We start from the raw sequence: 25,749 nt of genomic DNA, 5'->3' as shown, positions 1-25,749 counted from the left end.
TGTGGCCACGACCGCGGAAGGACTGCGGTTCTTATTATGTCGATGGGCGTCGCGCTTCCCCCACCATCCTGCGCCGAGCTTCCCCCACCACCTTCCGCGTACTGCGCTATGGCACCATGATGGAGGGTGCAGAAGAGGAATAAACACTATACAGAGTCGGCATCCGTCAGTCAGTCTCCAGGAACGCCAGAAGTGTCACGCCTTTTGAACGACACCACCCGCTGAATACCCGAGAACTATTCAAGATTTCCCGACACCGGGATAATCTAAAATCACACAGGGAATATTGACACCGCTAATGATAGAACACGGATGAAACAAAATATCTAAAGCTGAATGTTAAAAATTCCTGGGTATGAATACTGATCAAAATTTTAATTGGAAATTACATACTGTTTACATTTTCAAACAGTTATGTTCAGTAGCATTTGCTTTACGTCTAATTGCTTATTTTGGCCATGAAAGCTTTAGAAAGCTATTTTACATTCTTCCAACATTAATGGCGTAAGAGTAATATCTGGTGTCCATCTGCAAGCGTTACATAGTCACTTTATAAAGAACAGCAACACAGCGGAATAGCTCTGTTATGAAGTTTGTTATGAACAGCCAGTCACAATTTGGAAACAACTGCAGCATTGATAAACATATCATTTACTAAAATCTAATACATAAATATTTTGAATATTCTATTTATTGTTACACCTGTAATATCGTTTATTATCATGCTTGCATCATTAGCAAAGCGTTATGTTTCTGCTTATGGAGGAAGAGAGGTCTTTTGTATACAGAAAGAATAAGAACACTCCCACTATTCGACCTTGCGGAGCACCAGTAGGAAATTTTTTCCCCATTCAGAAAAAAACTCAGCATGAAAACTTACTGAATACTATTAATTAAATAGCAGCTGGAACACTGACTCTTCCTACCTTGCAAGTAATAAATTTAAAGCCTGTTCAAAACAATGTTGTGATTTTCACAGTTGAATGCCGCATAGTGATAAAGAAAACCAGGGTCTGGTAGGTGAAATTTTGTCATTTGGCTTTTTTTGACACATGGTAAGTGACATGCTTTGAGGCATGATCGGCGGAGAAGCCCTTTTGGAAACTGAATAAGACAGACTCAAAATTTGCAATTTATAATTACACTAAAACATTCATGGAGTGTCTCACCCCTGGAATGAAACCTTCTTCACATCTTTTGAGGAAGAAGTTAACCCTTTCATAATTGATGGGACACAAATAACCCAATAAATTAATGTGCCATTTCGAGACAGCGATACCTGGATCCTGTATTTATCTACTTCTACCATGTAGTGAGAAGCTTTCGGAACTTGGAGAAAAGTACTATGTGTCATGGGGTGAGTAGAGGGGCAAGAAAGATTCTGAACCATCTTAAGGGGTGGCCTACATCAGGGGCAGGTATGCACTCAGGAGCAAACCTAATGTTCACCTTTGATTGACAAGTACTTAACCTATTGTTCTGTTAAGTGCTTTTCCATATCATCCCCATTTCCTTCTCATTGACAGGCACTTAACCTATTGTTCCCCCACCCCCGCCCCCTCCTCCAATCCCCTCCCCCCTCGCTGCTACAGGTACACTTTCAGGTCTGAGTTCTTGGAATAGGTCCCCTTCTCACTCTTATCAATTTCATTGACTATTTAATTAAATTGATCAATTAGTTAACCTCTCTGGTGGGAAAGTGCCACGCCCCCCTGCCATGTCCCCCTGGTGGGAAGTTCAAATTCCATTAGGACAATGCAACCTCTACTAATCTTAGAAAGTGGTGGGAATAAAGGGCACCTCCACTAACCTAAGTCATCCAACCGCCACCTCTTCCTAGGAATTGGTGGAAAAAAGACTCAGTTGATCGATCATTTGGAGGGTATTCGGTTGTAGTGTATGGAATATTGTTTAAACAATTTAGACATTGTGTGGAATATTGTTTATTTAAACGATTTAGGGGATTCAAGGCATTTTGTGAGATATATGGAAATTGGTGGAGGGGAAGGATCTCATAACAGGAAATTCAAGGTTATATTGTTTATTTATAAAAAATTCAGTTTTGGGGGGATAGGATTTATCTTGCTCATCATTCTCTGCTTTTTCAGACATGTAGGTCTTTCAAAAAGCAATGACATGGGGCAAACATGCTGCATAACCTAAGGTTCAGTACTGTACTCTGTGTGTCTTAACTTAATGTTTGGGCCTTTGTCGGCACTTAACCTATTGTTCCATTAACTGGTTTCCATGACACCCCCATTTCCTTGAACTATTGTGCCGCCTTTGATACCAAATTAAGTAATCAGTTATGTCCTCTCACCATTTTCTAGTATACTTCTCGAACTTCACAAGCTTTTCAACGCCATTTCTAGGGCATTCTTCTTTTTCACCCACCCCCTTAAACTATTGTACTGCGTTTTACATAAAAATTATGCAAATTAACGTTGTGTTCTGCATATAACCTGCTATTCTGCCCTATGTTACCCACTCACGCACTCCCACCTTTAACTACTGTACCACTAACACCGCATTGACATAAAAAATTATGCAAATTAATTAAATCGGTATTCTTCACATGTATGGGGCAGTTTTTCTTAATTCGCAGCATCCTATTGGTTGGTTATACAGAACTCCAAGGCGTGCTCATGCTGGTCTCATATGTAATGACGCATAGCTGTGGTATGGTCCAGCACCAAGAGAGATGTTTCAATGCTTTCCAGAGTAGCACAGAGTGCATTGTTCCTAGCGATCCTTTCGCCATTGTTTTCTGCAGACGGCACTTTCAGCGGTAAAATTATTTTGCACAGATCGCTGGATTGTACTGGCAATTAAACACAGCAATAGTTGTCTACAGATCATCAAATACATACAAGACTCACAAGAATATTGGAAGCCAGGATCATATTTACCAGTGTAACTGCAATTGAATATTACTATTGCTGCTACAATCTGACACTGATCGATGTACAGGTAATGTCTCTTGACAGCTGTGGTTCTGGAACGAATCTCAGTATCACTAGCGAACTCTTGCAGATTGCATAGTGTTCCAGAAATACTTAACGTGCACTTTTGTAAGAGTTTCCATGATGTCTCGGCTTGTATGCACGGAAATTCTTGCCCCAACAGAACCTGTTTACGAAAATAGCGCTGAATAACGTGTCACCCTTCCTGCTTTCAACATAAGCAAACGTTCTCACCGCTAAAAGCCTGTGCACGCTCGCGAAAACACCGTTAATCATAAAAGCATTCTAGTTGTTTGGAAAGAGAGCACTCTCTAAGCACAAACGGGGAAATCAGAACAGTTACACAAACAGAATTCGAAACACTGTCAAACAGAAGAGAAAAAAATGGCCGGTATTTTCGGTATCCTACAGCTACAGGTCTGGAGATGTCCTAATGCCACAGTGGCGGATGAGTAACGGCATCCTCGCCAGAGATGGATGGTCTGCTTCATCTTGTCTTTGAAAGCTTGCTTTCTCTGAACTTTCTGTACATACCTTGTCTTCATCTTGTTCGAATCAGTTTGTAGATGTTCCTATGTCCCGGCACAATGGATGTCTTGTGAATGAATAGAGCATTATGATTGTATTTTGTTCAGATCACCATATTGCATCGACAATTAAACCCTGCAATGTGCCCTACATATCGTAAAATACAGGAAGACTCCTACTCAATTACACTGCTCTCCCACTGAGGGCAGGAGCTTGAATATTAGAATGCAAAACAGATCCCCAACCTAGCAATATATCACCACATACTGTGTCGATATAGTAAACATACATTTCCTATCCTGTGCCATACAAAATCATCTCTTTTACATCATTCGTGCATATACCACGAAGACAGACAGCACCATATATACTCCTCGCAGCACTGGATATTTCCATGCAAGGGCAGCTGACATCAACCCCAGACAGGTGACCAGAGCGCACTCAGCAGACCGAAGTCACTCTCAGAACTGTTCTACAAATTCAGACTCCTTTCCCCTCGGCACAAACAAGTTACTGTTTCTAATCCAGACCAGCTTGCTTGCTCGCTTTTCTACACCCATCTCCAGTCTTGGGGATTACAAGAACACATGTATTTTTGCATGGGTTGCCATAATATTATACTGTTTTCGCGGTACTTCTCGATATCAAGCACACAGCAGTATCCTATCGATCGCACGCACAACATAATTCCGAAGACACAAACTGGAAATTATTTCTCTACAAAACACGAAACTAGGTGGGGTGTGCTGTAAACAGCTGACTAACTAGAAACTTATGCGAAAACTCGAGAAAAATAGAGAAAACTGATATTTCACTCACACATACTGGTGCCGGTGATGTAGCAGATCCCAAATCATCCCTACAATTTACAAGGTCAACTAAGGTGTTTCTCATGTCTAGAGATCCAGTAAACGTCTCTTCCACATGCTAGATGCACACACCACAATCGATTTTCTGTCAACTAAATACAGGCGCGAAATGTGCAGAAGCAGTCAACCGAACAATTTACTTGGGAGGGAATAACGGTCCAGCACAAACACACCTCCATATTCAGTCTCAAATTTCCATACTATCACGAAAGCTATCCAACACGTACAAAGTATTGATTCACTCCATTAATACCCACCTAGCATAACACAAAAGGAACTGTAATCAGCTGTAGTGGAAATAATTTTAATAGAAAAGAAGAAGGATTAAAACTAGACAAGATATAGCGGTCGACTTTGTACCAACAAAGTGACAATCGATTACCTGTAATCAAGAGAGATGACACACATTTTTACCTAAATCATCCAATGTATCATGTGTAAAGTACTGCAGCTGCATATGACTAGAATGCAGGCTATATCACATGACTAAAGCATCCAAATAGAATACTGGAAAAAAATCGACCTTCAGCAATTTGTCCTTCTCTACAATTAATGTGCCCAACTACGTTGCGTATAAATATCACTCCGTTCTTGTTCTTCTTAACTGTATGCTATTAAATTAAGGCACTTTGAGATCTGTTGCTATAGATCGATATGGTGGGTTAAGCTCCAATACTTGGTTACTGTCGAGAAATGTGGTTCACTTGGAGGGGGTAGGACTAGGAAGCTCTATTCAGTCAAGAGAGGTGAAGAACAGCTATATTTGTCTGCTCGGTTGAGGATTAATTGGGTAGCGATGTTGCGGGGTAGGCTGGTCAATGACGAGGTGAGGACGGTCTTTTAAAGTAGGAGGGCGAGATTGCTCTGTGACCGCCATAAGCAGAGAGATTGATCGAGTACTATGCGTGAGGTCTCAGAAATATGTATAGCGTGGTCTGGTATACTTGGATCGTTTTTATGTGTTCGAGAATTAAGTGTGAATGGATGTACTGAGCAGTCACCTACCAATGCTCGCAATGATACTTGCAAAGTAGACAAGGTATGGTTTAGCTATGATACTGAAATTAGGAAAACATGCTGTCACATGATTGGCCAGTGTTGGACTTGCTGTAAAATTTTTCACGGTATCAGTTGTGATGGTTAATATTACAGTAGATCCGTGGTGTATTATCCACACCGGCCGTGCATTGGGTACCACATAATGATTGCGTGACAATGCTTGTATGAGTTGGGGAACAAATTTTGGTTGATGTACCGCAACTTCTGGGGTTGCTAGCATGGAAAACGGTGATCCCGTACTTGTGTGCAAAATGAACAATCACTAGGGATGGAAGGCAGAGTTATCAACTATTGGGTCATTGCGACATATGAGTTTAAATGAAGAGGCCGTCAATCACTTTTGGGGGGGCCTGAGCTCCCAGTTCGTGCACATCGACAGCGCAGAAAGATATGTATATAGCTCCTTTTCTGTGTTTACTTCGTAGATTCTTACTTAAATTACGTGTGAGTTTCGTATAGGAGGTGTAATTTCCAGTTTTAGTTACTGTAATCGTAAATTCTGGCAGATTGTAGCGCAGTCGTTAGGCATTTGTACAGGTTAGTTCATACATTCTTTGCGTGTTTCCTTTGCATTATCTAGGCAAGGACTCATGTTTCAGTAACTTTTGTTCAACATCGATTAGAATGGACAGGGACTGTGATTGCTGTGTTCGGATGAGGGCTGAGTTGGCATCCCTTTGCTCACAGCTGCAGGCGGCGCTGACTTCGGTCGCACAGCTTGAGGCTGTTGCCAATGGGCACCACTTTGGGGAGCCGGACTTGGATATCACGGGGATGTCAACCTCGTCCCGTCTGTCCCCAGATCGGTCTGCCGCTGTGGTTGCCCCGGTTGCTGCCTGCAGTGGGGCTGAGCCCTTGCCTGTGGTTGATTGGGAGGTCGTTGCAAGGTGTGGCAGGCAGCGAAAGACGTCCCCGGAGGCTGATCAGAAAGCCTCCCCAGTGCGTCTGACAAACAGGTTTCAGGTACTGTCTCTGGCTGAGCCAGATGCAGCTGCCTGCCCTGTTTCAGAGGATGATTCTCAGCCTTCAAGGTGCGGGCAATTGCAAAGGGTGGGCTTATTGATAGTTGGGAGCTCCAATGTTAGGCACGTAATGGGGCCCCTTAGGGATATGGCGGCTAAGGAGGGGAAGAAATCCAGTGTGCACTCCGTGTGCATTCCGGGTGGAGTCATCCCTGATGTGGAAAGGGTCCTTCCGGATGCCATGAAGAGCACAGAGTGCAGCCAGCTGCAGGTGGTGGCATATGTCGGCACTAATGACATGTGTCGCTTTGGATCTGAGAAAATTCTCTCTGGATTCCAGCGGCTATCTGATTTGGTGAAGGCTGCCGGTCTTGCTTACGAGATGAAGGCAGAGCTCACCATCTGCAGCATCGTTGACAGAACTGACTGTGGACCTTTGGTGCAGAGCCGGGTGGAGGGTCCGAATCAGAGGCTCAGACGGTTTTGCGACCGTGTTGGCTGCAGATTCCTTGACTTGCGCCATAGGGTGGTGGGGTTTCGGGTTCCGCTGAATAGGTCAGGAGTTCACTACACTCAGCTGGCGGCTACACCGGTGGCGGAGGCTGTGTGGTGTGGACAGGGCGGTTTGTTAGGTTAGAAGGCCTTGGGAAAGTACGGGGTGGGCTGCAGTCTTAAAGGGTGCATGGCAAATACAGGACGTGCTTGGATCAAGGAACAGTCGGAATTGCAGTTGTAAATTGTTGTAGTTGTGCTGGGAAAGTCCCTGAGCTTCAAGCGCTAATAGAAAGCACAGAAGCTGAAATCGTTATAGGTACAGAAAGCTGGCTAAAGCCTGAAATAAGTTATGCAGAAATTTTTACGAAGTCTCAGACGGTGTTAAGGAAAGATAGATTAGGCAGAATTGGTGGTGGAGTGTTTGTGTCTGTAAGTAGTGATTTATCTTGTAGTGAAGTCGAAGTAGATAATCTGTGCGAATTGGTATGGGTGGAGGTTATACTTAACAGCCGAACTAAGTTAATAATTGGCTCCTTCTACCGACCCCCAGACTCCGATGATATAGTTGCTGAACAGTTCAGAGAAAATTTGAGTCTCGTAACAAATAAATACCCCACTCATACGGTTATAGTTGGTGGGGACTTCAACCTTCCCTCGATATGTTGGCAAAAATACTTGTTCAAAACCGGTGGTAGGCAGAAAACATCTTCCTAGATTGTCCTAAATGCTTTCTCCGAAAATTATTTCGAGCAGTTGGTCCACGAACCCACGCGAATTGTAAATGGTTGTGAAAACACACTTGACCTCTAAGCCACAAACAATCCAGAGCTAATAGAGTGGATCATGACTGATACAGGGATTAGTGATCACAAGGTCGTTGTAGCTAGGCTCAATACCGTTTCTTCCAAATCCACCAGAAACAAACGCAAAATAATTTTATTTAAAAAAGCGGATAAAGGGTCACTAGAAGCCTTCCTAAAAGACAATCTCCATTCCTTCCGAACTGACTATGCAAATGTAGACGAGATGTGGCTCAAATTCAAAGACATAGTACCAAGAGCAATTGAGAGATTCATACCTCATAAATTGGTAAGAGATGGAACTGATCCCCCATGGCACTCAAAACAGGTCCGAACGCTGTTGCAGAGGCAACGGAAAAAGCATGCAAAGTTCAGAAGAACGCGAAATCCCGAAGATTGGCTAAGATTTACAGACGCGCGAAATTTGGTACGGACTTCAATGCGAGATGCCTTTAATAGGTTTCACAGCGAAACATTGTCTCGAAATTTGGTAGAAAATCCGAAGAAATTCTGGTCGTATGTAAAGTACACAAGCGGCAAGACGCAGTTAATACCTTCGCTGCGCAGTGCCGATGGTACTGTTACCGACGACTGTGCCGCTAAAGCGGAGTTATTGAACGCAGTTTTCCGAAATTCCTTCACCAGGGAAGACGAATGGAATATTCCAGAATTTGAAACACGAACAGCTGCTAGCATGAGTTTCTTAGAGGTAGATACCTTAGGGGCTGCGAAGCAACTCAAATCGCTTGATACGTGCAAGTCTTCAGGTCCAGATTGTATACTGATTAGGTTCCTTTCAGATTACGCTGATACAATAGCTCCCTACTTAGCAATCATATACAACCGCTCGCTCACCGATAGATCTGTACCTACAGATTGGAAAATTGCGCAGGTCGCACCAGTGTTTAAGAAGGGTAGTAGGAGTTATCCATCGAACTACAGGCCTATATCATTGACGTCGGTTTGCAGCAGGGTTTTGGGGCATATACTGTATTCAAACATTATGAATCAACTCGAAGGGAACGATCTATTGATACGTAATCAGCATGGTTTCAGAAAACATCGTTCTTGTGCAACGCAGCTAGCTCTTTATTCGCACGAAGTAAAGGCCGCTATCGACAGGCGATCTCAAGTTGATTCCGTATTTCTAGATTTCCGGAAAGCTTTTGACACCGTTCCTCACAAGCAACTTCTAATCAAGCTGCGGGCCTATGGGGTATCGTCTCAGTTGTACGACTGGAGTCGTGATTTCCTGCCAGGAAGGTCACAGTTCGTAGTAATAGACGGCAAATCATCGAGTAAAACTGAAGTGATATCAAGTGTTCCCCAGGGAAGCGTCCTGGGACCTCTGCTGTTCCTGATCTATATAAATTACCTGGCTGACAATCTGAGCAGTTCTCTTAGGTTGTTCGCAGATGATGCTGTAATTTACCGTCTAGTAAGGTCATCCGAAGACCAGTATCAGTTGCAAAGCGATTTAGAAAAGATTGCTGTATGGTGTGGCAGGTGGCAGTTGACGCTAAATAACGAAAAGTGTGAGGTGATCCACATGAGTTCCAAAAGAAATCCGTTGGAATTCGATTACTAGATAAATAGTAAAATTCACAAGGCTGTCAATTCAACTAAGTACCTGGGTGTTAAAATTACGAACAACTTCAGTTGTAAAGACCACATAGATAATATTGTGAGGAAGGCGAGCCAAAGGTTGCGTTTCATTGGCAGGACACTTAGGAGATGCAACAAGTCCACTAAAGAGACAGCTTACACTACATTCGTTCGTCCTGTGTTAGAATATTGCTGCGCGGTATGGGATCCTTACCAGGTGGCATTGACGGAGGATATCGAAAGGGTGCTAAAAAGGGCAGTCGTTTTGTATTAACACGTAATAGAGGAGAGAGTGTGGCAGATATGATACGCGAGTTGGGATGGAAGTCATTAAAGCAAAGACGTTTTTCGTCGCGTCGAGATCTATTTACGAAATTTCAGTCGCCAACTTTCTCTTCCGAATGCGAAAATATTTTGTTGAGCCCAACCTAAATATGTAGGAATGATCATTAAAATAAAATAAGAGAAATCAGAGCTCGAACAGAAAGGTTTAGGTGTTAGTTTTTCCCGCGCGCTGTTCGGGAGTGGAATGGTAGGGAGATAGTATGATTGTGGTTCGATTAACCCTCTGCCAAGCACTTAAATGTGCAGTGCAGAGTAATCATGTAGATGTAGATGGGGGTAGTTTGGAAAGTCGCCACAACGCCACCAGGCTCCTCTGGTTTATTTGTGTTGTGGCTGTCCTTTATTTTAAATCATTCAATGTTAGGCCCTATCCTCGGTGAGAGAGCTGTGTATGCAGGTAAAAGTATTTGCTTATTTGACTACATGTATGCGTAATTTAGTACGTTTAATTGTTCACTGATTATCAATATCTGTGGGAAAAGGAATTACTATGTTCTATTGAGCTGGGTTGTATGTGGGGGGCGTAAATGCTTGTACAAAATTATTGTGTTGGAGGAACTACAGGCACAATTTTCTAAGCGTTTTCAGGACACTGCCAGTCTGACATCTGTTTTTGAACTATTTCCTAGACCCTTTGCCGTTTCAGTTGAAAGTACTCCAGTGCATTTGCAAATTGAATTGATCGATCTGCAGAGTAATTCCCGTTCAAAGGACAAATTTTTTTTACGTAGGAATTTTCGAAGGTATTCCTCGGGAAGAGTTTCCCCGTCTCCACAATGAAGCTGCAAAAGTTATATCAGTGTTTGGATCGACATACGTGTGCGAAAGGTTTATTTCGATTTTGCCGCGTTCTTGGCCGTCCCTGATATAGACAGTAATATGAAAGGTTGGATAGGGCGTCGAAGGTACAGTTAATGAACCTGCTCGAAGAAACGGAGTTTTATGTGCACAGAAAACAACAACCGGAATTACTGCTGAATGAACAGAACTAGTTTAACCTGAATGCTTACTTTGATATATTCAGAGACCTACTAGTTTGAATAGCGTGGAGCACCCCAGGGGATTAGCGTGTGCCGGCCGCCGGCGACGAGGACACTGTGCCGTCCTCCGCTAGCTCAGCCACAGGAAAACAAGGAAGTCACGCAGAGAAGCCCTGACATATTCGTTATTGATACGGCACTCTAATGTTATATCGATTATAGATTTTCTATTTTTAATTAAGGGTCACTAATTTATTAATTGTATTATGATCACGTTCACTGTTAACTGATCTCTTAGGATAGAAGTTTTTTTTTTATACTGGCATTGATAAAAGGTTGTATGTTACCTAACCAGGCTAAGGGCTGTATTGTATAGTATTTGCGCTTTTTATGGATTTCAAGTATGAGTCCTAATTTCACATATTGTATATCAGCATATGTTTTTAATGTCAGACGCTCATGTAGCGAAAAGAAAATTTTTAACTGGGGACGTTGCATACTGCATTTTAATCTTTATAATTTTTGTAGCTTCGATGGATGACGTTTCTTAACACGGGGTTCCAATGTAAAACTTAATCTACTAAGCCTCTCGACAACTCTAGATGCGTGTAATATGAGTTGTGAAACACCCTGTATATACAGCGTGAATCACCTAAAACTTGCAACTCAAATATTGCGGAAATGGAAAGTGCCATTGATGTGCGGTTTTCACAGAGTGGGTTGGTATTCAGGGGCTCGAATTGGTAGCCAATCAACAGATTGTAATAATACTTATAAAGTATATTTTTTGTGCAAACGTACACATTTTGAATGGAACGATGCCTGTTGACGTTAACAGTCGAAAAGTAGGGTAAATTAGAACGTCAGCGGTGTTTGTTGCAGTACCGAGATATCGCATTTTGAAAAGTTCTCACAGCGACACTTGTAAATTACCTGTGGCAGCGCGCACTAAAGAACACCACAAGTGCATGTACTGATTATGTGGACTCTGATCAAAAACAAGACAACTGGACACCACAGGTTGTGTTCAAAATGACCACCGGCAGCGGCAATATACGCCTTCAGTCTGCTATGGAACGACTGCTGCACACGTGCTAGCATTTCAGCGGAGATGTCCGAGCAGGCTGTAGCTATATGTCGTTCCATGTCATCAGACATAGCGTCTTTCAACTTTGCCCACAGAAAAAAGTCCACAGGCGTCAAATCCGGGGAACAGGCCCGCCAAGGTACCAGTACTCGGAAACAAACCGACGCTTTGAATTGACACCGGGCGTCGCCTGAAAGACGTGTCTAGCAGTAATTATTTGGGCTGGCTCCCACTAGACAGTGCAGAAATGAAATTAAAAACATCTGCCGAAAACACCAGAAAAGATACGCCTGACGAACCTTAGGAGAGAAACGTGATATTCCGTTGTTAAAATAGGTGGGGTCATAATTCGGCACGCATAAAAGTTTGAAATTACTTGCGTAGGTCGGAAAATTCGCCACATATCTACTATTACTCAGATATATTTAATCGTTCTGGATATATTTTCAGTAGTCTCTCTTAGTTGCCTGCGCCGGCCGGGGTGGCCGTGCGGTTCTAGGTGCTACAGTCCGGAACCGCGCGACCGCTACGGTCGCAGGTTCGTATCTGCCTCGGGCATGGATGTGTGTGATGTCCTTAGGTTAGTTAGGTTTAAGTAGTTCTAAGTTCTAGGGGACTGATGACCTCAGAAGTTGAGTCCCATAGTGCTCAGAGCCATTTGAATCATTTTTAGTTGCCTGCGCTGTGTGAGAAGCGAATGCAGACCTGGACCTATGCCAAAAATTAATATGTTTCCACGGTCTGCGACTTTCACGGCTGCACCAACTTACACATTGTCACTTTCCAACCTGACGTAGACCTCGGACTACATTACCGAACAGGCGTCACGACAACCAAGATTTCGAAACGTGTTCAGTCACATTCTAACCAGGCTTTGTAGCTCAATTATTCAATGTTATTTCGAAGTTCGCTTTTCATTGTCTATGCCTGTACCAAGTGGCGTATGACTCGTTAAATCTGAATTTCTATTTTCGACCGCGAAGTAGACAATTTGGTTAAATGTGTTTTATATGAATAAATTAGTAATTCGATTTTTCAGATGATTCCTTAACATTCTATTTTTTGGAAATACACTGAAGCGCCAAAAACAGTTGTATAGGCATGCGCATTCAAATACAGATATACGTAAACAGGCAGAATACGGCGCTGCGTTCGGCAACGGCTATATAAGACAACACCTGTCGCGCAGTTGTTAGATCGGTTACTGCTGCTACAATGACAGGTTATCAAGGTTTAAGTGAGTTTGAACGTGGTGTTATAGTCGGCGCACGAGGGATTGGACACAGCAACTCCGAGGTATGCGATGAAGTGAGGATTTTACCGTACGACCATTTCAAGAGTGTACCGTGAATATCAGGAATCCAGTAAAATGTGAAATTTCCGATTTCGCTGCGGCCGGAAGAAGATCGTGCAAGAACGGGACCAACGACGATTGAAGAGAATCGTTCAACGTGACAGAGAAGTCCAACCCTTCTGCAAATTGCTGCAGATTTCAATGCTGGGCCATCAGCAAGTGTCACTGTGCGAACCATTCAACGAAACATCATCGATGTGGGCTTTTGGATACTCGTGTATCCTTGGTGACTGCACGACACAAAGCTTTAGGCCTCGCCTGGGCCCGTCAACACCGACACTGGATTGTTGATGACTGGAAACATGTTGCCTGGTCGGACGAGTCTCGTTTCAAATTGTATCGAGCGGATGGACGTGTACGGGTATGGAGACAACATCATGAATCCATGGACCATTCCTGTCAGCAGGGGACTGTTCAAGCTTGTGGAGGCTCTGTAGTGGTGTGGGGCGTGTGCGCTTAGAGTGATATGGGACCCCTGATATTTCTAGATACGACTCTGACAGGTTACAAGTTCGTCAGCCGCCTGTCTCGTCACCTGCATACATTCATGTCCATTGCGCATTTCGACGGACTTGGCCAATTCCAGTAGGACAATGTGACACCACACACGTCCGGAACTGCTACAGAGTGGCTCCGGGATCAGTCTTCTGATTTTAAACACTTCAGCTGGCCACGAGGCTCCACAGACATGAACATTATTGAGCATATTTGGGTTGCCTTGTAACGTGCTGTTCACACCTCTCGTACTCTTACGGATTTATGGCCAGCCCTGCAGGATTCATGGTGTCAATTCCCTCCAGCGCTACTTCAGATATTCGTCGAGTCCACGCCAAGTCGTGCTGCGGCACTTCTGCGTGCTCGCGGGGGCCCTACACGATATTAGACAGGTGTACCAGTTTCTTTGGCTCATCAGTGTATCATGGTACAAAAATAAATAAATTAAATTCGCAAGGACAGTGACAGATTCTTCGGAATTCAAGCGTGTGAAAGTCGCGAGCTCTGTCTTCTTATCTTGTGTTTTCTACTGAAAATCTCGTGCTTGTACTCTTGTTAACTTTACTATTACAGAGTTCGCCTGAACTTTATTTTTTTTAATTGGTCCTGTGCGCAACAAATAACTTACTTGGTCTTTCTGCCGCCACTGCTTGATCTGCTGCATTCCATTAGTTAACAAAAACGTAAAAAACCTAGTGGTTCATGGTGTGGGTTCCTGTAGTCATGTCCTAGTTCATGAACCACGGGCAACGTATGAGTGGCCAAGTAAGTGGTCCCGACAATCGGAATACCAGTTACTTTGGAATAAGGCTGGGCATCTCGGACATATTCTGAGTCGTGGTCACCTTTGTGCTCATACGGCAAAGACTACCAAATCCACCGGTTAGACCCTCAGCCGTTAGGGGTAAAACCCAATGGGACTCGGGGCAAGTAAGGCTAGCAACCTGCTTCCCTGGTACTTTAAATATGATGCTGGCAACAATCAGAGCAAAATGCCTCGGACCTTTGGAGGTGACGGAGTCCCACCTCTAACTGACAAACCAGGGACTCCTAAGATACGACGTGGCAAACAAATGGTAATGAGATGGGGAGCTATTAATATCAATGGGGGCTACTCTGGGAAGAAGGTAGAGCTGGCAGAGGCTGCAAGTAAGATGGGGCTGGACGTTTTAGCTGTTAGTGACATTCGCGTAAGGGGTGAGAAAGAAGAGGAAGTGGGAGAATACAAGGTCTACCTGTCAGGAGTCAAAGCAGGAATAGCACAATGGGGTGTAGGGCTTTACATCAGGAAAGAAATGGAACCCATCGTAGTTGCAATAAGGTATGTAAACGAACGACTGATGTGGATAGATTTGACAGTGTCTAGCAAGAAAATTAGGATTGTGTCAGTATATTCGCATTGTGAAGGGACAGATCAAGATAAGATGGATAGTTTTTATGAGGCGCTCAGTGATGTAGTGGTTAGATTAAAGGACAAGGACAGTGTTCTGCTCATGGGTGATTTTAACGCCAGGATTGGAAATCGAACAGAAGGGTATGAAAAGGTTATGGGTAAATTTGGAGAGGATATGGAGGCCAACAGGAACGGGAAACAACTCTTGGATTTCTGTGCCAGTATGGGCTTAGTAATCACAAACTCCTTTTTTAAACATAAGAACATTCACCGGTATACTTGGGAAGGCAGGGGAACCAGATCTGTCATAGACTATATAATAACAGATCAGGAATTCAGGAAGGCTGTGAAGGACAAACGTGTATTCAGGGGATTCTTTGATGACACTGATCATTATTTAATCTGCAGTGAAATTGGGATTGTGAGGCCGAAAGTGCAGGAGGTCAGGTCCATATGTAGGAGGATAAGAGTGGAGAAACTTCAGGATAAGGAAATCAGGCACAAGTACATAACAGCGATCTCAGAAAGGTACCAGTTAGTTGAATGTAGTCAATTACAGTCATTGCAAAAGGAATGGACAAGATACAGGGACACAGTACTAGAAGTGGCCAAAGAATGTCTTGGAACAGTAGTGTGTAAAAGTAGGATGAAGCAAACAGCTTGGTGGAATGATACAGTCAAGGCAGCCTGTAAAAGGAAAAAGAAGGCGTATCAAAAATGGCTACATACCAGAACTCAGGTAGACAGAGAAAGTTACGTTGAAGAAAGAAACAAACCAAACAGATAATTGCAGCATCCAAGAAGAAATCGTGGGAAGACTTTGGAAACAGGTTGGAGACTATGGGTCAAGCTGCTGGAAAACCATTCTGGAGTGTAATTAGCAGTCTTCGAAAGGGAGGTAAGAAGGAAATGACAAGTATTTTGGACAGGTCAGGAAAACTGCTGGTGAATCCTCCGGATGCCTTGGGCAGATGGAGGGAATATCTTGAAGAGTTGCTCAATGTAGGTGAAAATGCGATCAGTAATGTTTCAGATTTCGAGGTAGAATGGGATAGGAATGATGATGGAAATAGGATCACATTTGAGGAAGTGGAAAAAATGGTCAATAGATTGCAATGCAATAAAGCGGCTGGGGTGGATGAAATTAAGTCGGAACTCATCAAATACAGTGGAATGTCGGGTCTTAAATGGCTACACAGGATAATTGAAATGGTCTGGGAGTTGGGACAGGTTCCATCAGACTGGACAAAAGCAGTAATCACACCAATCTTTAAACATGGAAACAGAAAAGATTGTAACAACTACAGAGGTATCTCTTTAATCAGCGTTGTGGGTAAAATCTTCTCAGGTATTGTTGAAAGGAAAGTGCGAGTATTAGTTGAGGACCAATTGGATGAAAATCAGTGTGGGTTTAGGCCTCTTAGAGGTTGTCAGGACCAGATCTTTAGCTTACGGCAAATAATGGAGAAGTGTTATGAGTGGAACAGGGAATTGTATCTATGCTTTATAGATCTAGAAAAGGCATATGACCGGGTTCCTAGGAGGAAGTTATTGTCTGTTCTACAAGATTATGGAATAGGAGGCAAACTTTTGCAAGCAATTAAAGGTCTTTACATGGATAGTCAGGCAGCAGTTAGAGTTGACGGTAAATTGAGTTCATGGTTCAGAGTAGTTTCAGGGGTAAGACAAGGCTGCAACCTGTCTCCACTGTTGTTCATATTATTTATGGATCATATGTTGAAAACAATAGACTGGCTGGGTGAGATTAAGATATGTGAACACAACATAAGCAATCTTGCATATGCGGATGACTCAGTTGTGATGGCAGATTCGATTGAAAGTTTGCAAAGTAATATTTCAGAGCTAGATCAGAAATGTAAGGACTATGGTATGAAGATTAGCATCTCCAAAACGAAAGTAATGTCAGTGGGAAATAAATATAAACGGATTGAGTGCCAAATAGGAGGAACAAAGTTAGAACAGGTGGACGGTTTCAAGTACTTAGGATGCATATTCTCACAGGATGGCAACATAGTGAAAGTACTGGAAGCGAGGTGTAGCAAAGCTAATGCAGTGAGCGCTCAGCTACAATCTACTCTCTTCTGCAAGAAGGAAGTCAGTACCAAGACTAAGTTATCTGTGCACCGTTCAATCTTTCGACCAACTTTGTGGTATGGGAGCGAAAGCTGGGTGGATTCAGGTTACCTTATCAACAAGGTTGAGGTTACGGATATGAAAGTAGCTAGGATGATTGCAGGTACTAGTAGATGGGAACAATGGCAGGAGGGTGTCCACAATGAGGAAATCAAAGAAAAACTGGGAATGAACTTTATAGATGTAGCAGTCAGGGCGAACAGGCTTAGATGGTGGGGTCATGTTACACGCATGGGAGAAGCAAGGTTACCCAAGAGACTCATGGATTCAGCAGTAGAGGGTAGGAGGAGTCAGGGCAGACCGAGGAGAAGGTACCTGGATTCGGTTAAGAATGATTTTGAAGTAATAGCTTTAACATCAGAAGAGGCACCCATGTTAGCACTGAATAGGGGATCATGGAGGAACTGTATAAAGGGGGCTACGCTCCAGACTGAACGCTGAAAGGCATAATCAGTCTTAAATGATGATGATGATGATAAAAAACCTATCATTCATGCTGAGTGCAATACATGTTCTGTATGGGGGTTCCTGCTGTTGCTGCTTCCTGCTGCTGCTTACTGCAACTACATATAATTCAAGAGAAAGGGTTTGGTCAAACCTAAACTCGATAAATGATAACCCAAACAAGTAATTCCTTTTTTCAGAAACTATATTCTGAAAGCGATTCCTTCTCATTTAATTAACAAAACGCTAGAAGCTCTTTGAACAATCGCTTCGTATGTAGATCTGCCTCCAGTGGCATTAAAGCAATATTACAAATTAATCAAACTCTTGAGACAGACTTAAATATCTCATTTAAATAATAGTGAAACAATTCCCTGGCAACTAAAAAAGAAATCAATGACAGAAATCAATACTTAATCTATTCGCCTAACAATGGTTTCGCTTAAGAATTCAACTCCTATCATTGTCAAAATTACCGTCTGCTGCTACGCACATACACAAACCCTTTTGTTTAAATAGATAAGCACGCTGCAAATTATAAAAATTATCGACTCAATACCAAATCCTGCGTCGCTGCTGGCGGACACGGCAGTACGGCAGCTCGGCGACGACCCCTCGCCCAACACACGTGCGCACCACAGCAGGCGGGCTCCTACACTGGCCTCCAAACTGCCACTAAATTAATCCGTGCGCTGCGAAGACCGACAACAATATCTTAGATTCCAGAGCTTGTGTTTGCGCGCTGTAGCCAGCCCTTAAATCCTAAGACAGTATTACCAACTCTCACGTGTAACCTATGTTTTCAGTGGCCGATCAGAACCACAGCAACCGTGACTGCGTCGCAGTGGCGGTGCTCACGCACGGTGAGAGGAACGGCCAGCTGGACGCCAGGGACCACGAGTACAACGTCAGCGAGCTGTGGGAACCGTTCACAGCCAGGCTGTGCCCCACTCTCGCCGGCAAACCCAAGCTCTTCTTCATACAGGTACGCAGCCCCAAGGGGTCGAAACAGATTCCGGCGATTTTTTTTCCTATTTCTGTTTTCAGTAAGCTTTTTGGTCAGCGCTGTGATATCACTTTGAATCATAACAGCTTGTTCCACAAATTGAGATATAACACAACTGTTCTTGCAGTCTGCAATGTAGGGATAGCTGTATTGAACTTGCAATCAATTTAAGTGTCACAGATTTTATTTAGGGGAAGATGGGGTAAAGTAGCCACTCTAAGTGAAATCGCATTTTCATGAAGTCATGGCTCTTAATAGAACCTTGTGGCATACACTACTCGAATTTACACTACTGGCCATTAAAATTGCCACACGACGAAGATGACGTGCTACAGACGCGAAATTTAACCGACAGGAAGAAGATTCTGTGATATGCAAATGATTAGCTTTTCAGAGCATTCACTCAAGGCTGGCGCCGGTGGCGACACCTACAACGTGCTGACATGAGGAAAGTTTCCAACCGATTTCTCATACACAAACAGTGTAGTTGACCGGCGTTGTCTGGTGAAACGTTGTTGGGATGCCTCGTGTAAGGAGGAGAAATGCGTATCATCACGTTTCCGATTTTGATAAAGGTCAGGTTGTAGACTATCGCGATTGCGGTTTATCGTATCGCGACATTGCTGCTTGCGTTGGTCGAGATCCAATGACTGTTAGCAGAATATGGAATCGGTGGGCTCAGGAGGCGAATACGGAACGCCGTGCTGGATCCCAACTAGCAGTCGAGATGACAGGCATCTTATCCGCATGGCTGTAACGGATCGTGCAGCCACGTCTCGATCCCTGAGTCAACAGATGCGGACATTTGCAAGACAACAGCCATCTGCAGGAACAGTACTACGGAGTTTGCAGCAGCATGGACTATCAGCTTGGAGACCATGTCTGTGGTTACCCTTCACACTGCATCACAGAAAGGAGCGCCTGTGATGGTGCACTCAACGACGAACCTGGGTGCACGAATGGCAAAAAGTCATTTTTTCGGATGAATCCAGGTTCTGTTTACAGCATAATGATGGTCGCATCCGTGTTTGGCGACATCGCGGTGAACGCACATTGGAAGCGTGTATTCGTCATCGCCGTACTGGCTTATCACCCGGTATGATGGTATGAGGTGCCATTGGTTACTCTTCTCGGTCACCTCTTGTTCGCATTGACGGCACTTTGAACAGTGGACGTTACATTTCAGATGTGTTACGACCCGTGGCTCTACCCTTCATTCGATCCCTGCGAAACACTACATTTCAGCGGGATAAAGCACGACCGCATGTTGCAGGTCCTGTACGGGCCTTTCTGGATACAGAAAATGTTCGACTGCTGCCCTGGCCGCGACATTCTCCAGATCTCTGACCAATTGACAACGTCTGGTCAGTTGTGGCCGAGCAACTGGCTCGTCACAATACGCCAGTCACTACTCTTGATGAACTGTGGTATCGTGTTGAAGCTGCATGGGCAGCTGTATCTGTACGCGCCATCCAAGCTCTTTGACTCAATGACCAGGCTTGTCGAGGCCGTTATTACTGCCAGAGGTGGTTGTTCTGGGTACTGATTTCTCAGGATCTATGCACCCAAATTGCGTGAAAATGTAATCACATGTCAGTTCTAGTTCAATGAATAGCCGTTTATCATCTGCATTTCTTCTTGGTGTAGCAAATTTAATGGCCAGTAGTGGAAAAACTTCAGGTATGATACCAAATATTTATAGCTAAGGTAAAAGTATATTTTATGTGACATATAAACGTTTTTCTGAATGCTTATACACGATGATTCACGAAGATGTGCGCATGCTTAATATATACAAAAAGGTTCATATAAACATAGGTCCGCAAAGGTTTACTTACAGAGTTACGGCTAATAAGAGATTTTGTCTGAAATTTAGCGACTTCGCTGATATGAATCCTTCTCAAAACTGTACGATGTTAAAGTAAAGCACGATTTCCATTTATTTTGTTGTTGTTGTTCTGGTGAATCTAATAAAACGTGTGCCAGACGCGTATCTGCAGTAGTTTTCCAAAATTAAGTTTTCAGCACAAGTTTTAGAGAGTTAAATTTTGAAAAAATAATGGTAATAACGTTAACTGAAGCTGTATGAATGTGTCAGATAATCTCCTTTTATTAATACCGTAGCGGACGTGAATTCATGTTAAACCGAAGAAAACAAAGCTCAGTGTTAAGGAAGTTGTACAATGTATAAACAATTTCACAATAAATTCATATTAATGTTCAAAAATTCCTCTACCGAGTACAATGCATTTAGCTGCACTTGTTGCTTGTTTCAGCTTCGTATGATTGTTCTTAATTTCGCCTACTGCATTCATAATGTGAGCACGTGATACCTCACGTGTATTGATCGTTCATTTCTGGGGAAAATGTTCATTTAAATGTGTTGTAACGGCGTTGGTGAAATGTGGAGGCGCGCCGCCATATTGAAAGTTCTTTTTCAATCGCGTAGCAAGTGGATCATATTCGAGCAAGCGGGGCATTTTTTCTAGAAGGAATTGTAAGTAAGTCTAGCCAGTTAGACGTGCTGGGAAAGTGAATGGTCCAATAAATCGTGTGTTGATTATACCACACCACACATTTATGCTAAATCACTGCTGGAAATTGCGTTGCACTGTTGCATGTGGGTTTGCTTCAGACCATACGTGCTCGTTATGTAAATCGTTTATACCATCTCGAGTAAACTGTGCCTCATCAGTAAATAAAATGTATTTCTGTAACTGCCGATCAGTATTTAACCACTTGCGCTACTCCAAGCGAAGGGCAGGATCTCCCGGATGGAAATGATGCACTTTTTATTTATGGTAAGGATACAGATTATTGTACTCCAGTGTACGCCATACCTTAGATTGTGAAATGCTTAATCGTTGACAGACACGTCGTGTACTGGTACACGGGCTACTTTGAACAGCATCCATAATATTCTCATCATCGGCCTCACGTATCGATCGCTCCTACTAATTATGAACGCTAGGTAGATACCCTATCTGGCATAACATTCGAAATAATTCACTGATGGTTCGTGCCTTCGGAATCCTGAGAGTTGGATAACGTACGCGATATTCGTTAACTGCAGCCATAGCATTATTATCACATTTGCCATAAATAAAAATTCATATCGGCGTATTCCTCTGTCGTAAATTTGAAAGGCATCCCTATTTCATAAATAACCTACAAACTACAACAGTTATTATGTGGTTTCACTTAAGTACACTGTTGTTATTATGTTCTTTCACTGAAAAATACAGAAAACAAACTCGATTGAAAGCTAGGAAACGACTGAAACTCACTAACGGTTGCCAACAATGACATAAACGTTTCTACATTCTCAATGGAGAGTAAACAAAATTTACTTGTATAATAATCTTTGCTTCTCTGGATGTTCTGGAAAACTGATGCAGATACACATGTGGGACATGTCTTATTAGATTAACCAGATCAATAACAACAAATGCAGTTTTCCGAAGTTCCTTCACCAGGGAAGACGAATGGAATATTCCAAAATTTGAAACACGAACAGCTGCTAGCATGAGTTTCTTAGAAGTAGATACCTTAGGGGTTGCGAAGCAACTCAAATCGCTTGATACGGGCAAGTCTTCAGGTCCAGATTGTATACCGATTAGGTTCCTTTCAGATTACGCTGATACAATAGCTCCCTACTTAGCAATCATATACAACCGCTCGCTCACCGATAGATCTGTACCTACAGATTGGAAAATTGCGCAGGTCGCACCAGTGTTTAAGAAGGGTAGTAGGAGTTATCCATCGAACTACAGGCCTATATCATTGACGTCGGTTTGCAGCAGGGTTTTGGGGCATATACTGTATTCAAACATTATGAATCAACTCGAAGGGAACGATCTATTGATACGTAATCAGCATGGTTTCAGAGTACATCGTTCTTGTGCAACGCAGCTAGCTCTTTATTCGCACGAAGTAATGGCCGCTATCGACAGGGGATCTCAAGTTGATTCCGTATTTCTATATTTCCGGAAAGCTTTTGACACCGTTCCTCACAAGCAACTTCTAATCAAGCTGCGGGCCTATGGGGTATCGTCTCAGTTGTGCGACTGGATTCATGATTTCCTGTCAGGAAGGTCGCAGTTCGTAGTAATAGACGGCAAATCATCGAGTAAAACTTCCCCAGGGAGGCGTCCTGAGACCTCTGCTGTTCCTGATCTGTATAAATGACCTGGCTGACAATCTGAGCAGTTCTCTTAGGTTGTTCGCAGATGATGCTGTAATTTACCGTCTAGTAAGGTCATCCGAAGACCAGTATCAGTTGCAAAGCGATTTAGAGAAGATTGCTGTATGGTGTGGCAGGTGGCAGTTGACACTAAATAACGAAAAGTGTGAGGTGATCCACATGAGTTCCAAAAGAAATCCGTTGGAATTCGGTTACTCGATAAATAGTAAAATTCTCAAGGCTGTCAATTCAACTAAGTACCTGGGTGTTAAAATTACGAACAGCTTCAGTTGGAAAGACCACATAGTAATATTGTGGTTATGGCGAGCCAAAGGTTGCGTTTCATTGGCAGGACACTTAGAAGATGCAACAAGTCCACTAAAGAGACAGCTTACACTACACTCGTTCGTCCTCTGTTAGAATATTGTTGCGCGGTGTGGGATCCTTACCAGGTGGGATTGACGGAGGACATCTGAAGGGTGCAAAAAAAAAGGGCAGCTCGTTTTGTATTAACACGCAATAGGGGAGAGAGTGTGGCAGATACGATACGCGAGTTGGGATGGAAGTCATTAAAGCAAAGACGTTTCTCGTCGCGGCGAGATCTATTTACGAAATTTCGGTCACCAACTTTCTCTTCCGAATGCGAAAAATTTTGTTGAGCCCAACCTACATAGGTAGGAATGATCATCAAAATAAAATAAGAGAAATCAGAGCTCGAACAGAAAGGTTTAGGTATTCGTTTTTCCCGCGCGCTGTTCGGGAGTGGAATGGTAGGGAGATAGTATGATTGTGGTTCCGTGAACCCTCTGCCAAGCACTTAAATGTGAATTGCAGACTAATCATGTAGATGTAGATGTAGATGTAGAAATCAATGGAAATCGTGCTTTACTTTAATGTCGTACAGTTTTGCGATGGCTTCATATTAGCGAAGTTGCTAATTTATAGGTAAAAACTTTTATTAGCCGTATCTACATAAATAAACATTTACGTATCTATGTTTATATGAAGTTTTTTCTTTAGTTTTTCTTGCAGAATAACATATTAAAATATTTGCATATCTTCGTGAATCACCCTGTAAAGTGGCCACTTTTCCCTACCTGATGGTGTAAAGTGGCCAGTCCTTTGCCACCATTCCTAAATAGACTGCTTAGTTAAAAAATGGTTTGGCTAATAGTTTTTATTTCACCACTGATTATTATTGGGAGAACAATAAATCAAATCAGAAGGAAACTTGTTTCAATACATTTTTGATTCAAAAAGGACAACAAATGAAAAGTATTAATTATTCCTAACGGTGTAAATAAAGAAATCAGCAACTAACTATGGGTTACTTTTTCAGTCTAACTCTTTCTCAATTTATCCATTCAGAAACAATATTAAGTCATGTACAAAATTTACACATCTAGTTATCGTCGTCCTATCATATCCGGTGCACACTTCATGAGCCCAGCGTTTACACCTCTGACATCTTATGTATTCTTCATTTTCTTTAGGTCTAGAAAACGTTTCCTTGCAGTAAAAGCAGTTTGTGTCACTGTCCTCACCAGTGGAATTTTCTTCTTCCATTTCTTCTTCAGAAAGCGTCTTTTTAGCAGAAACTCTCTTAGTGTTTGCTCCCACTTTTAGCTTCTTACCTTGTTTCTGTGTTGCATTACATTGTTGAATATTGGCGCTATCTGTTGTTTTTCTTCGTAATTCCTTTTTTTTCATTAAAATCTCTATTTGTTTCTCTCTTTTACTTTCAACAAACACATTTTTACAAGAGATGGAAGTGATTATCGTAGGTTTTCTTTCTTTACTCCTAATTTGTCTTTGATTCATACTTTGTTTCTTGGGCAGTGTTTTACATCCTTTGGGCTAATGTGAAACCCACCTGTTGGATACTAAGAGGTATGTTCTTCAGTGATCTCACGCTAAGGGGAACCTTCTCTTGGAGAAGTCTTATCAGTTATAATCTGAAGGCAGCCTGCACTTGAGTACAGCTCATAAGTTGAATCTGGAAATAAGCCAGTAGACCTACCTGAAGAAGACACAGCAGTACAGCGTCCAAAGGGACCTGTACGTGCAGAAGACTCAGCAGTTTCGCAATGAGAAGAACAAATATTTGAACAAGGCACAATGTTACTGTTCCTTTCCAAAGGGATATCAGTAATCTCATCGGTAAACACATTAGGGTCTAGAGGAAAAACTGCACACTTTCTAAAGCCATTGATTGCTGACACTAAGACGGCTGTACAAAGAAACGCTTCACTCAAGCATGCACTTAACTGAAACTGCCTAATAATTCTTCGTGGATTATTGCGAAAAATAATTTCACTAGCTTGTGTGTAGATGTTTTAAAAGAAGACATGAATCCCACATCAAAAAGCTGGAGTTTGTGACTAATAGTAGTAGTAGTAGTAGTAGTAGCTTTATCCATCTGTAGATCTCTTTTGTACAAGGATATAAGACATGGAAAAGTATTTACAAGTTTAGACCAATTTAAAATAAGCTAATTCGTATACACATACGTTTACAGATTTCTGGTTAGTGACAATCATTAGATTTACTCCTGGCGTACAATATTTTTTTTTACAAATAACTTATTAAATAATGTACTGCCACACTGTTCACTCATATCTCAGTGTCAGTTACTGCACACACCATACACACATTGTTTCATAACACATCACTCACTACACACACACGCACACACATACACCCACCCACCCACCCACCCACCCACACACACACACACACACACACACACACACACACACTGGGTCATTTTCTGTACCACAGCTTCCCATTTGGTATCCTGAAAAACTGAATCAGAATCCCTCTATAATAAGTGAGATGTTGAGCTCAGAAAGAGGAAGAGGTGTTAGTATTGTGCAATGCTTAGCTTGGGGCTAAGTTTTTCTAGAAAAAGAAAAAAGAAGGAAAAAAACAGTGTGAAGGTGTCATGTGGAATGGAATGTTGGATGTTTTATAATCATTATTATTATTTATTTGCATAACAATTTTTACCAAACCCTTACTCTGTTT

General features: G+C 42.6%; 1 protein-coding gene across 1 annotated transcript in view; it reads left to right on the top strand.

The window, feature by feature from the left end:
• Positions 1–25,749, top strand: part of LOC124778012 (caspase-like) — a 100,053-nt gene that overhangs the window by 23,986 nt on the left and 50,318 nt on the right. The window contains exon 2 of the mRNA XM_047253590.1: positions 18,340–18,518. Within this exon, the coding sequence (XP_047109546.1) occupies positions 18,340–18,518 (179 nt within the window). The remainder of the gene's footprint in view (positions 1–18,339; positions 18,519–25,749) is intronic.

Source organism: Schistocerca piceifrons, chromosome 1, assembly GCF_021461385.2.
Source record: "Schistocerca piceifrons isolate TAMUIC-IGC-003096 chromosome 1, iqSchPice1.1, whole genome shotgun sequence".
Taxonomy (NCBI): Eukaryota; Metazoa; Arthropoda; class Insecta; order Orthoptera; family Acrididae; genus Schistocerca; species Schistocerca piceifrons.
The sequence above is the reverse complement of the archived record's forward strand: the minus strand, read 5'-3'. Positions and strand labels throughout refer to the sequence as shown.